Source organism: Bos javanicus, chromosome 5 (genome assembly GCF_032452875.1).
Source record: "Bos javanicus breed banteng chromosome 5, ARS-OSU_banteng_1.0, whole genome shotgun sequence".
NCBI classification, from domain to species: domain Eukaryota; kingdom Metazoa; phylum Chordata; class Mammalia; order Artiodactyla; family Bovidae; genus Bos; species Bos javanicus.
Genome location: NC_083872.1, coordinates 82,628,563 through 82,642,368, shown reverse-complemented (window position 1 = coordinate 82,642,368; position 13,806 = coordinate 82,628,563). Strand labels below are relative to the sequence as shown.

General features: G+C 37.3%; 1 protein-coding gene across 2 annotated transcripts in view; it reads left to right on the top strand.

Annotated features, from left to right (window-relative positions):
* Nucleotides 1-13,806, top strand: part of MRPS35 (mitochondrial ribosomal protein S35) — a 50,838-nt gene that overhangs the window by 7,628 nt on the left and 29,404 nt on the right. For both annotated transcript variants that reach the window (XM_061417556.1, XM_061417555.1), the window contains exons 2-4: nt 3,075-3,121; nt 5,598-5,765; nt 7,881-7,941. In XM_061417556.1, the coding sequence (XP_061273540.1) occupies nt 5,622-5,765; nt 7,881-7,941 (205 nt within the window). In that variant the 5' untranslated portion in view covers nt 3,075-3,121; nt 5,598-5,621. The remainder of the gene's footprint in view (nt 1-3,074; nt 3,122-5,597; nt 5,766-7,880; nt 7,942-13,806) is intronic.

Sequence of the window (13,806 nt, the reverse complement as noted above, 5' to 3'; positions counted from 1 at the left end):
GATTTTTCATTGCTTTGAGATAAACGGTAAATTCCTTAATGCATCATCATAGCACTTAATAGTCTTAACACTTTTTAATCATTCGTTCATCTATTCATTCTGCAAATACTGAACTCCTACTGTGTGCTAGGTAGCGTTCTAGATACTGGAATATAGCAGGGCCCTTCAGACTTCCCTGGTGGTCCATTGGTCAAGAATCCACCTACCAATGCAGGACAAAAGGGTTTGATCCCTTGTCAGGGAAGCTTGCACATGCAGCAGAGCAAGTAAACCAGCGCACCAGTGCACAACTACTGAGCCTGTACTCTAGAGTCCGGGAGTCGCAACTACTATGCCGAGGTGCTGCAAAGACTGAAGCCCGAAGACCATGGAGCCTGTGCTCCACAACAGGAGAAGCCACCGCAATGAGAAGCCTTCGTTGGCTGCAGCGAGAGAAAAGCCTGCCCAACACTGAAGACTCAGTGCAGCCAAAGATAAATAAATAATAATAATAATAATAAAAGCAGGTCCTTCATCTCATGAAGTTTACATTCTTGGTAGGAAATCAGATTATAAATAGGTAAACAATGTCAGATGCTATGAAAAAAAAATAGGGTCTTGAGAATAATAGATTGGGGGAATAGAGGCTTTAGGGCAAGACAAGATCAGATAGTCAGGAAAGAACTCCCTAAGAAAGTGGTGTTTGAGCATCTGTGGGAAGACCCTTGTTGGTATAGGGAGCTGAAAGTACAGAAGCTCAAAAGTAGAACGGGGTTATGGGTGTGAGCAAGAAATAGAAAGAAGACCAATGTGGCTGGAGCTAAAGTGAGTAAAAAGGAGAAGTAAAAGATGTCAGAAAGATATGTAATGACCTGATCTGGTAAAGGCTTGTAGGCATTTGGCTTGGATTTTATTATAAGTTTGGGATCACATTGGTAGGTTTTGAACAGGAAGTGATATAATGTGATTTATACTTTTGAAAGATCACTGACTGCTGTTTGGCAAGCTTGGTGTAAGAGTGGGAACCAGGAGACCAGCTTGAAAGCTGTTGTAGTGCTCCAAATGAGATGGTAGTGACTTGGATTGACCTAACAGTGGAGATGCTGGTGTGGTTGGATTTGGATATATTTTGAAGGTAGCGCTAACAAGACTCCCTAATGGATTTGATATGGGGCCTTGAGCAGAAGTCTCAAGGAAGCATGTTAGATTTTTGAGCAATTGGATGAATGATGATACCGTTTACAGGAACTGAGGAGACTGAAGAAAGAAATCAAGAGCTCTGTCAATGATGTGTTTTAGTTGAGATGCCTATTGAATATGTCTCTGACCTTTTATTAAAAATTTTTTTTTTATTTATTTATCTAGCTGTGCTGGGTCTTAGTTGAGGCATGGGAGATCTAGTTCCCTGACGAGGGCTAGAACACAGGCCCCCTGCGTTGGGAGTGCAGAATCTTAGCGACTGGACCATCAGGAAAGTCCTTGTCTCTGACCTATTAAATACCACTTTTCTGGGTGCTCTTTATGCCCTTCTCTTAAATTTCAGCCATTTTGAACTTGTTTACTTTGATTTTCCATCTTCTCTTTCACTCTAGAACACTTTTTCTCACTTGCCTGTTCCCATGGCTACCTCCTGCTCATTTTTAAGGTTTTTTCCCCAATTAACTGACTAAGTTGGGTCCCCTGCTATATGTTTACATTAATATTTATCACTGTTTATTGAAATTTCTTGCTAGATAGTTACCTTATTTACTGACTGCATTCAGTAAGAGCAAGGACTATGTGTCTGTTGTTCATTGCTGCCTTTTGAGTTGCTGTATCACTCAAACGATTTTTGTTTGATACTCAAACAGTATCACTCAAACAATTTTCAATGACTCAGTGAATTACTGTTGAGGGGTGAATAAGAACTTATCAGATCAAGGAATGAGGCGGAGAGGGAGTAGAGGACAGAAGCCAGGCAGATAAAAGGGAGACACATTCCAGGCAGAGAGAACAGAAAGTTCAGAGAAAAACTCAGGGGCCTGGTACTGAAAGTCCAGTGTAGCCTAGGGCTTTGTGAAAGGAAGTGAAGCTGGAGATGGTAGTTCAGAGTGTGAAGTCTTTTGTGCTGAGCTGTCATCATCCTGACTCCTTGTCTTTAGTTTTCTTGGCTAAATGACCTCTAAATAAGGATAATATATTTAGTGCTTATAGTTACTGTGAAGAATAAGATTAAAATAATGAAAAGTATTTAGCTCAGTGTCTGGATGTGTGAAAGTACTGAATATAGTTATTTCATATTATTTTAGTATAGCAAAACATTAATTTAGAGAGACATAAGTTAATATTTTAAAAGATAGTATATGTAAATAATTTATCTTGTACAGTTATGTGACTTGTTAGGAATAACTATGATTTTTTGTTATTGTTGATGCTATTGTAGCATTGGCAGTTCTAATTAACAATAGAGACAGAAAACTGAAGGTTATTTTGTGTGTGTGCGTAAAGAACAGAATAATAACAGATATGAGCAAATATATGTTAGAACATTTCAAACCAGTTGTCTTTACAGATGCAAAATACTTATTTCTAACTAGTTATTTCAATTTGGGGAAGTGAGTTTATTTGACAACCTTAAAAGTTATTAAAAATATATCTTTAGTTGATGAGCTAACTATATCTTATCATGCTGGTGGCTCAGTCTGTAAAGAATCCACCTACAATGCAGGAGACGTGGGTTCAGTCCTTGGATTGGGAAGATCCCCTGGAGAAGGGAATGGCAGCCCTCTCCAGTGTTCTTGCCTGGAGAATCTCCATGGACAGAGGAGCCTGGAGGGCTGCAGTCCATGGGGTCGCAGAGTCGGACACGACTGAGCAACTAAGCACATGTATTGTCAATCACAGAGTATTTTCAAGTAACTCTTGAATTTTCTTACCTATTTCTGACTTTTCATTTGCATTAAAATGATTTAGTCTTTGAACTTACAGAAAATGGATTATTGTCTCATTTTTGTATTACTAAATACTTTAAATTATGTGAGAATTGTGGGATCATGAACAATGTGGAACAAATCCGTACTAATAAAATTCTCTGCAACTGTTGTATTGTCTTTTAGCCACAACAGAAAGAACCTCCAAACATGAAAGGGCGCCGAGAAGAAAGGTAAGCAGTTGACGTGCTCTGGTGTAGACTGTTGTGTGGGTTTCTGATCTAAAGTAAGGCAGATCCTCATTAGGAGGTAGAGAGGGTGCCGCATGAGCAGGCTTCAAAAGGGCACGTGCACTGGATGACCCCTGAAGCCCTGGCTCTTATCTAGTCTTTGATCGGTTTCGTCAGTTCCCTGAGAATGGATCGTCTTTTGAGAGGCAGACTCACTCACTTACTCCCAGGAAATAGGTATATAAACCAGAATAAAAAATTGTTTTTGACAATGCCTTGAACAGTCAGGCAGCCTGGGATGTATTCATTCATCTAATCAGTTCGGTCTCACCCTATGGGCATCTTCATGGACGAATCCAGATTATAAGGTCCCTTCATAAGTGTGGATTCAGAACAAAGGCACATTAGTTGGAAGTTAAGTGGCACCAAATTTGGAAAACTCAGCAGTGGCCACAGGACTGGAAAAGGCCAGTTTTCATTCCAATACCAAAGAAAGGCAATGCCAAAGAATGCTCAAACTACCGAACTCTCACACGCTAATAAAGTAATGCTCAAAATTCTCCAAGCCAGGCTTCAGCAATACATGAACCATGAACTTCCAGATGTTCAAGCTGGTTTTAGAAAAGACAGAGGAACCAGAGATCAAATTGCCAACATCTGCTGGGTCATCGCAAAAGCAAAAGAGTTCCAGAAAAACATCTATTTCTGCTTTATTGACTATGCCAAAGCCTTTGACTGTGTGGATCACAACAAACTGTGGAAAATTCTGAAAGAGATGGGAATACCAGACCACCTGACCTGCCTCTTGAGAAATCTGTGGCAGGTCAGGTAGCAACAGTTAGAACTGGACATGTAACAATGGACTGGTTCCAAATAGGGAAAGGAGTATGTCAAGGCTGTGTATTATCACCCTGCTTATTTAACTTATTTGCAGAGTACATCATGAGAAACGCTGGGCTGGAGGAAGCACAAGTTGGAATCAAGATTGCCGGGAGAAATATCAATAACCTCATATATGCAGATGACACCACCCTTACGGCAGAAAGTGAAGAGGAACTAAAGAGCCTCTTGATGAAAGTGAAAGAGGAGAGTAAGAGTTGGCTTAAAACTCAGCATTCAGAAACCTAAGATCGTGGCACCTGGTCCCATCACTTCATGGGAAATAGATGTGGAAACAGTGGCTGACTTTATTTTTCTGGGCTCCAAAATCACTGCAGATGGTGACTGCAGCCATGAAATTACAAGATGCTTGTTCCTTGGAAGGAAAGTTATGGCCAACCTAGACAGCATATTAAAAAGCAGAGACATTTCTTTGCCAACAAAGGTCCGTCTAGTCAAGGCTATGGTTTTTCCAGTAGTCATGTATGGATGTGAGAGTTGGACTGTAAAGAAAGCTGAATGCTGAAGAATTGATGCTTTTGAACTGTGGTGTTGGAGAAAACTCTTGAGAGTCCCTGGACAAGGAGATCCGAGCAGTCCATCCTAAAGGAGATTGGTCCTGAGTGTTCATTGGAAGGACTGATGTTGAAGCTGAAACTCCAATACTTTTGCTACCTGATATGAAGAGCTGACTCATTTGAAAAGACCCTGATGCTGGGAAAGATTGAGGGCAGGAGGAGATGGGGACGACAGATGAGATGGTTGGATGGCACATCACCGACTCAATGAAGATGAGTTTGAGTAAACTCTGCGAGTTGGTAATGGACAGGGAGGCCTGGCATGCTGCAGTCCATGGGGTCGCAAAGAGTCAGACATGACTGAGCTACTGAACTGAACTGAAGTGGCACCATTTATAATCATATAGAGTACTCATTTTCACAGGAGTACTAACTGCTTCCAGGACATATGCTACACTGGTCTGTTGTTTAGAAGGATGTTGCCTAGTTTTGCATCTTCAAACCTTCCTTTTGAGTTTAAAGGGAATGCTGGCCATCCCTATCTGTCAAATACAGTTTAAAAAATAAATGTTAATGTGATTGACTTAAGTTATCGTGTAGCTATTCTCTGGGCGTGGAAGACATTTCTTATTATGTGTCTATTCAGTTAGTTTAATCTTAATTTATTTCTGAATTCTTATTTTTTATTTTTCTTATTTCTTCTTTTCCTTATTTCAAATTCTCATTGTCATCTCATGTACTGACTTTCATTGAAGTTTTAAAAATTATTCAAAATATACTTTTACTGACCCCTTCATAAACAATATGCAGAAAGTTTGCTAAAAGACTCAGTTAAGTAAGAGAAAATTTTTTTGTAAAGCAAATGTGCTATTAAAGGGTTCCTTTCCACAGGGTTTAAGGAAACTGCCAAGGATGTCTAGGTAGGTTTTTTTTTTTTTTTTTTATTTCAACAGCAGCAGTTAGGGGATGTCAGATTTTATATAGGTTGCAAGTCCTTGTGTTTCTCTTAATTGTACCTTTTTTCCTTTAAAATTAAAGTTCATGTTTATATTTAAAATATTAAACTGTTTTACATTCTTCAGGCACTACCTCCCAGGACAGAGAAAATGTCTGTTGACCAGGACTGGCCTAGTGTTTACCCTGTTGCAGCTCCATTTAAACCCTCCGCAGTACCTCTTCCTGTTCGAATGGGTTATCCAGTAAAAAAGGGAGTGCCCATGGCTAAGGAGGGAAATCTGGAACTTCTAAAGGTAGGATAAGTTGCTGGTTCATTGGCTGAAACTTATATTTAAAGAAATGTTGATTTTTCCCTCTGACACCTACCCTCCCCCTGCCCTCACCACTCCCCGCCCCACCCTGCAGCACTTCCAAGGTTCAGTGCATCTCAGCTTACTGTATTTTAATTCAGTTGTTTTGCAGGTAATAATGGATCCTATGTTTTACTTATCCCTGGTAAAGATGGCTCAAAGAATTCTAGGCATTTAAGAATGGGTAATTAATTGGTCCTGTGGTTTCCTTTTGACTTTTTCTTTTCTATTGTATCTTTTCTATATTGTGTTTTTCAAACAGAACTAAATGAAATAACCTAATTTGAGAGTGAGAATTGGGGGGGAGTGAAGTTTTTACTTTTAAAAAAGAAATTTAAAAACTTCCCAGAAAATTAATTTAGTATTATTGTTATAGTCCTTAAACGTCTTTATTTCATGAAGCAAAATAGGTCATGTTAAATGCTTCAGTTAAATGCATCTATAATGAGTTGATAGCACCTATTGTGATATATGAAAAGTAGACTTCTTAAAATATAAATGTCCATCACCAGGGAATGCATGTCTTAGATGGTTTCCTTTTACCTACAATGAAATTATCATCAAGGAATTGTATTTTCTACTAAATGAGAGAAACTGTATTTTCTACTTCATGAAAAACAAAAATTTGCTAAAAGTTGATGGTAAAAAAATGAGATAGTAAATAAAAATTTTTTTTAAATGAGATAGTAACATGGAGAGGGGATCATCTTTTGCTGGGGACAGGCAGATGAAATTTGGACAAGGGAACAAAATCTATTGCTTTATCAAGAGATAAAGCGAACACTTGTAAAACTAATCTTTTCTTCACATGGAAGAGAAGAATTCAACTTAGTTTAAAGAAAAAAAAAAACTTTGGAAAATATCACTGTGAGAGAGAGTAACAATATGTTTATAATGTTGTAATGGTGGTCGTGAATGGAATTTTAATAAATATAAAAATCCAAACATTTAATGCATGCTGTCCCTTTCAAGAATCACCTATATGCTTAGTCCAGTGATATGATCTGTTCCCAGTAAGTGCCATATGGATAAAAGCTTGTAAACTGAGGTAATATATGCAGAGTTCATAAAGCCGTGCCAATATAAATCCTGTGTAAGCATTCACTATTATTTTTTCCTTTTATGACGTTGAGTTACGTTTCAAAAATAGAAGTATAGAAAATGAAGTCACTCACCCCCATAATCCCACTATTTGGTGTCTGTTTTCTCTTGTTTAAAATAACCATTTTCTGATTGGTACTTAAGATTCCAGACATAATGTTTGGGGGAACTTTCTGCTCATTCAGATTTTCTTTCAAAATAAGTTTTCTTTAAACTAAATTTTCTCTTTAAATGCTTAACATTATTTTAAAAATATCCCAGGAAGTGTTAATTATTTATTTGAAGGAATCAAATTGCTGACCTTACCTAAGTTTTCATTGGCCCTGTAAATAGTGAACCTTTCAGTGTATTATAAACATATTCCCAAGTTCATTTAACTGTTCATTTAAGATTTCCTTGCTTTGTTTATTCATTCCATTCAATTCATAAAATGTCTGTTAAGGATAGAACAGAAAATGTCTTGCAGTGGTATGTGTTCCAGGGGGATTAAGATTATTAAACAATGGTCTGTGTCTTTAAGTGTTTTCAGTTTCATAAGGGAAATATGTACACCTGTAGATTTGTGGCAGGAATAATACTATAAAAATAATGTTTTTTTCTCTACCATTATTCTTATAAGATACTTGGTACAGAATCTTTATTTCAGGAAATTCATTTCTTAAATTTGCAACATCTGTGACATGGAATCAGTATTGTTAAAAAAAATAGATTTTATTTATTACAAGGTTTGTGAGGCTTATGATTTAATTTTATGAGAAAATTGTGTTTCATATTTTTAAGAGACTTAGTCAGGAATTCCCTGGCCATCCAGTGATTAGGGCCTGGTGTTATCACTGCTGTGGCCTTGTTTAGTCTTTGGTTGGGGAACTAAGATCCCACTCTGCATGGCATGGCCAAAAAAACAAACAAAAAACAAAGACACTTAGCTAATTTATCCTTTAAAATTCTCTATTTTAGATTCCCAATTTTCTGCATTTGACTCCTGTAGCAATTAAAAAGCACTGTGAGGCTCTTAAAGGTATGTAGTTGTTTTATAATATGAACTTAATATTTTATTAATTTAACAGGAATCTCATTTCCAATGATAAAGGGGTCAGTTTATCAAAAGAATATAGTATTTGTAAATATTTGGGCACCAAAAATTGGAGCACTTAATATACAGAAAATATTTACAGAATTGAAGGAAGAAATAGAAAGCAATACAGTTATAGTAGGGGGCTTCAGTACTCCACCTTCAACAATGGGTAGATCATCCAGATGGAAAATCAGTAAGGAGACATTGGATTTAAGCTTACACATTAGACCAAATGAATTTAACATTTACAGAACATTCCATCCAACAGCAGTAGAATACACATTCTTCTACAGTACAAATGAAACATGATTTCAAGATAAATCATATGTTAGACCATAAAATAAGTCTAAATAAAATTTAAGAAGATTGAAAGCACATCAAACATTTTTTCCAGCCACAGTGATTTGAAACTAGAAATCTATTGAAAATTCACGAACAGCTGGAGATTAAATAACATGCCCCTAAACACATACTGATTCAAAGAAGCAATCAAAGAGACATCAGAAAATATCTTGAGATATGAGATGTCTCAAAAGCAGTTCCAGGAAGTAATTTTATAGCAATAACAGCCTACGCAAGAATAAAGAAAAATATCAACTAAGCCACCTAATTGGAACTAGAAAAAGAAGAACAAACAGCCCAGAGTTAGTAGAAGGAAGGAAGTATAATGGTTGGAATGGGAATAAATTAAGACAGGACAACAGAAAAGATAAATAAGAGCTTATTTTTTGAAAAGATAAACAATACAGACAAACCTTTATCTAGCAAGAAAAAGAGGCTTGAAAATTAAAAATGAAATAGATGTTACAACTGATATCACAGAAATGCAAAGAATCTAAGAGACTACTGTGAACATTTTTATGCCAGCAAATTGGACAATCTAGAAGAAATGGATACAGTCCTACAAATATATAATGTACCAAGACTGAAGCAAGCATAGAAAATCTGAATGGACCAGTTACTAGTAAGGAGATTGAGTCACTCCAGATGGCTTCATTGGTGATTTTTTTTTAATTGAATCATAGTTGATTTACAGTGTTTCCTTAATTTCAGCAGTACATCAAAGTGATTCAATTAAACATATGTATAAATCTATGTATACTTTTATAGATTATTTTCCCTTATAGGTTATTTTAAAATACTGAGTATAGTTCTCTGTGCTATACAGTAGGTCTTTGTTAGTTATTTATGTATAATCATGTGTATATGTTAATCCCAAATTCCAAATTCACTGGTTTGTTCTACTAAACATTTAAAGAATTAATATCAATCCTTCTCAAACTTCCAAAAAAGTAGAAGAGAAGACCCAAAGTCATAAACTTAGCATTATCCTGATTCCAAAACCGGACTAAGTCATGTCAGTCGTGTCCGACTCTGTGTGATCCCATAGACGGCAGCCCACCAGGCTCCCCGGTCCCTGGGATTCTCCAGGCAAGAACACTGGAGTGGTTTGCCATTTCCTTCTCCAATGCAAGAAAGTGAAAAGTGAAAATGAAGTTGCTCAGTCATGTCTGACTCTTAGCGACCCCATGGACTACAGCCCACCAGGCTCCTCTGTCCATGGGATTTTTCCAGGCAAGAGAACTGGAGTGGGGTGCCATTGCCTTCTCCTACAAAGGCAAATAACACAGGCTAATATCCCTGATGAACATAGATGCAAAACTCCTCAACAAAATATTAGCAAACCAAATTCAACAGTAAATTAAAAGGGTCATACACCATGATCAAGAAGGATTTATTTCAGGGATGCAAGGTGGTGCAGCGCCTGCAAGTAAATCCATGTGACATATCACATTAACAAATGAAAGATAAAAATCATATGATCTTCTCAATAGATGCAGAAAAGGTGTTTGATAGAATTCAGCATCCTTTCATGAGAAAACTCAACACAGTGTGTATAGAGGGAACAAACTTCAACATAATAAAGGCCACATATAATAAGCTCAAAGCTGATATCATAGTACAGCAATGAGAAGCTAAAAGCTTTTTTTCTAGGATCAGGACAAGACAGGGATGCCCACTTTCACCACTTTTATTCAACATAGTACTGGAAGTTCTAGCCAGAGCAGCTAGGCAAGAAGAAGAAACAAAAGGCGTAGGAAAGGAGGAAGGGAAGTTGTCGTTACTTGCTGATGACATTATTTTATGCATGTAAAATTCTAATGACTCAAAAAAAACTTAATAAATGGATTCAGTAAAGTTGCAGGATACAGTTAGTATACAAAAATCAGTTGCATTTTCCACAGTGAAGTTGGGAGTTCAGAAGGAGATCAAGAAAGAGAAGTTAAAATCGTTTACAATAGCACCAAAAAGAATAAAGTACTGGGTGGGGGGAGGAAGAATTGAATGAAGGCAGTCAGAAGATACAGACTTCCAGTTACAAGGTAACTGAATACTAAGGATGTAATGTATGATATGATAAATATAATTAATACTACTACATGTTATCTATGAAAGTTTTTAAGAGAAGAAATCCTAAGAGTTCTTATCACAAGGGAGAAGTTTTTTTTCTATTTATTTTATTTTGTGTTTATAGATGGATAGTCATTAAATTTATTGTGATAATCATTCATAATTTATGTAATTCAAATTATTATGCCCTGTACCTTAAATTGCACAGTTGTTGTTCAGTCCCTCAGCCGTATCTGACTCTTGGTGACCCCATGGGCTACAGCACACCAGGTCTCCCTGTCCCTCACTATCTCCCGAAGTTTCCCCAAGTTCTTGTCCATTGAGTTAGTAATGCTATCCAACCATCTCGTCATCTTCCACCCCCTTCTCCTTTTGCCTTTTATCTTTCCCAGCATCTTTTCTATTGAGTCAGCTGTTCACATTGGGTGGCCAAAGTGTTGGAGCTTCAGCTTCAGCATCAATCCTTCCAATGAGTAATCAGGGTTGATTTCCTTTACAATTGACTGGTTTGATCTTCTTGCTGTCCAAGGGACTCTCAAGAGTCTTCTCCAGCACTACAGTTCGAAAGCATCAATTCTTTGGTGCTCAGCCTTCTTTACGGTTCAATTCTGAAAGACCATTGCTTTGACTCTAGGGACCTTTGTCAACAAAGTGATGTCTATTAGACTGTCTAGGTTTGTCATAAGTTTGCTTCCAAGAACCAAAATGTCTTCTGATTTCATGGCTGCAGTCACCATCCACAGTGATTTTGGAGCCCTAAAAGAGGAAATCTATCACTGCTTCCACCTTTTCCGCTCCTATTTTCAATAAAGTGATGAGACCAGATGCCATGATCTTAGTTTTTTTAATGTTGGGTTTTAAGCCAGCTTTTTAAAAAGTGCTTAAAACTTAATACAGTGCTATATACCAATTATGTCTCAAAACTGGAAGAAATAAAAGTAAAATATATATGAACACATAATAAAAATAAGAATAAAGTACTTAGGAATATATTTAACCAAGGGGGTGAAAGATCTGTATACTGAAAACTAATATTGATGAAAGAAATTGAAGAAGACTCCAATAAGTGTTAAGATACGGATTGAAAGAATTAATAATGTTAAAACACCCATAAAACTCAAACCAGTATACAGATTCAATGCAGTCTCTGTCAAAATTCCAAAGGTATTTTTCCCAGACATGGAACAAACTGTAAAAGACCTCAAATAGCTAAAGCAGTTTTGAGAAAGAACAAAGCTGGAGCCATCACACATCCTGATTTCAAACTATATTACAAAGCAATAGTAGTAGTCAAAAAACAGTATGGTTCGTCATAAAAACAGACACATAGATCAATGGAACAGAACAGAATTCCAAAATAAAGTCGTGTATTTGTTTGCTTAATTTGTGACAAAAGAACCAAAAACACTTAATCAGGAAAGGATAGTTTCTTCAGTAAATGTTATTGGGAGAACTGGGCAGCCACATGTAAAAGAATGAAACTTGACCACATTCTTACATTATACACAAAAATGAATATGAATTAAAAACTTGAACATAAGACCTGAAACCATAAAACTCCTAGAGAAAAACATTGCGTGTAAGCTCCTTGACATTGGTCTTGGCAATGATTTTTAGGAATTTGATACCTAAAGGAAAGGCAAGAAAAGCAAAAATAAACAAGTGGGACTACATCAAACTAAAAAGCTTCTGCACAGCAAAGAAAACCATCAATGAAATGAAAAGGCAATCTGTGGAATGGTAGAAAACATTTGCAAGTCATGTATCTGTTAAGAGGTTAATAGCCAAGATATGTAAAGAACTCATACAACTCAATAGTAAAAAAAAAAAAACAAAACTGATTTTAAATGTGCAGAGCTAAATAGACACCATTTTTCCAAAGATTTACAAATGCCTGATAAGTACATGAAAAGATGCTCAACATCACTAATTATCAGGGGGAAAAAAATTCAAAATCACTGCACCAAAATGACTATTGTCAGGAAGGTAACGTGTTGATGAAGATGTGGAGAAGAGGACACTTGTTCCCAGTTGGTGGGAATGCAAATTGGTGCAGCCACTGTGGAAAACACCATGGAGAGTCCTCAAAAAAATGAAAATTAGAACACTGTATAATCTAACAATGCTATTTCTTGATATATATCCAAAGGAAATGAAGATGGAGTATTGAGATGCATGCACTCCCATGTTCATCTGAAGGTGATGTCTACTTGCTTAGTACAGTTATCAAGGCTTTTCAGAAAAGGAAATGAAACCAGAAACTTCACAGGTGGCCTGATTATGCTAATAGGAGAAATAAAGTAGTAAAATGATTATGATGAAATAAGAGCTTCGTTAAGGGCCTTCCAGTTGAAAATTAAAAGGAAGAAGAAAAAATGAAAAGATCGTAAAAAGAGGTCTAAAAGGCAGGAATAATAACCTTACATTTGAAATGAGGGAAGAAAAATCTCTTTTATTTTCATTAAGTTATGTTATCTTCTGTTTTGAGACATTAGGATGAACTTCTGTCCCTTTAGATTGTATGTTTCTTTATTTGTTGGTGCCTAATGTTAGACTGCGGAGAAGGCAATGGCACCCCGCTCCAGTACTCTTGCCTGGAAAATCCCATGGATGGAGAAGCCTGGTGGGCTGCAGTCCATGAGGTCGTTAAGAGTCAGATACGACTGAGAGACTTCACTTTCATTTTTCACTTTCATGCATTGGAGAAGGAAATGGCAACCCACTCCAGTGTTCTTGCCTGGAGAATCCCAGGGACGGGGGAGCCTGGTGGGCTGCTGTCTATGGGGTCGCACAGAGTCGGACACAACTGAAGCGACTTAGCAGCAGCAGCAATGTTAGACTGACAGAGATCATTGGTGCACATTTGTGCCCCATATGATACAAATCATATGTAATTTTTTGATCCTTTGCAAAGTCAGTTAACAAATGGATTGTTGTCCAGTCACCCAGTCGTGTCCAACTCTTTGTGCCCCTATGGATTGCAGCACACCAGGCTTCCCTGTCCCTCACCATCTCCCAAAGTTTGCCCAAGTTCATGTCCATTGCATCAGTGATGCCACCCAGCCATCTCATCCTCTCTTCTTCTACTCAGTCTTTCCCGTCATCGAGGACTTTTCCAGTGAGTCGGCTTTTCACATCAGACCAAAATGCTGGAGCTTTCATCATCAGTCCTCCCAATGGTTTCAGAGTTGATTTCCCTTAAGATTGACTGATTTGATCTCCTTGCTGTCCAAGGGACTTTCAGGAGTCTTCTCTAGCACCACAGTTCAAAGGCATCAATTCTTTGGCACTCTGCCTTCTTTACACCCAAAAGTGAAAAAGTGAAAGTCACTCAGTTGTGTCCAACTCTCTGTGACCCCGTGAACTGCAACCTGTCAGGCTCCTCTGTCCATGGAT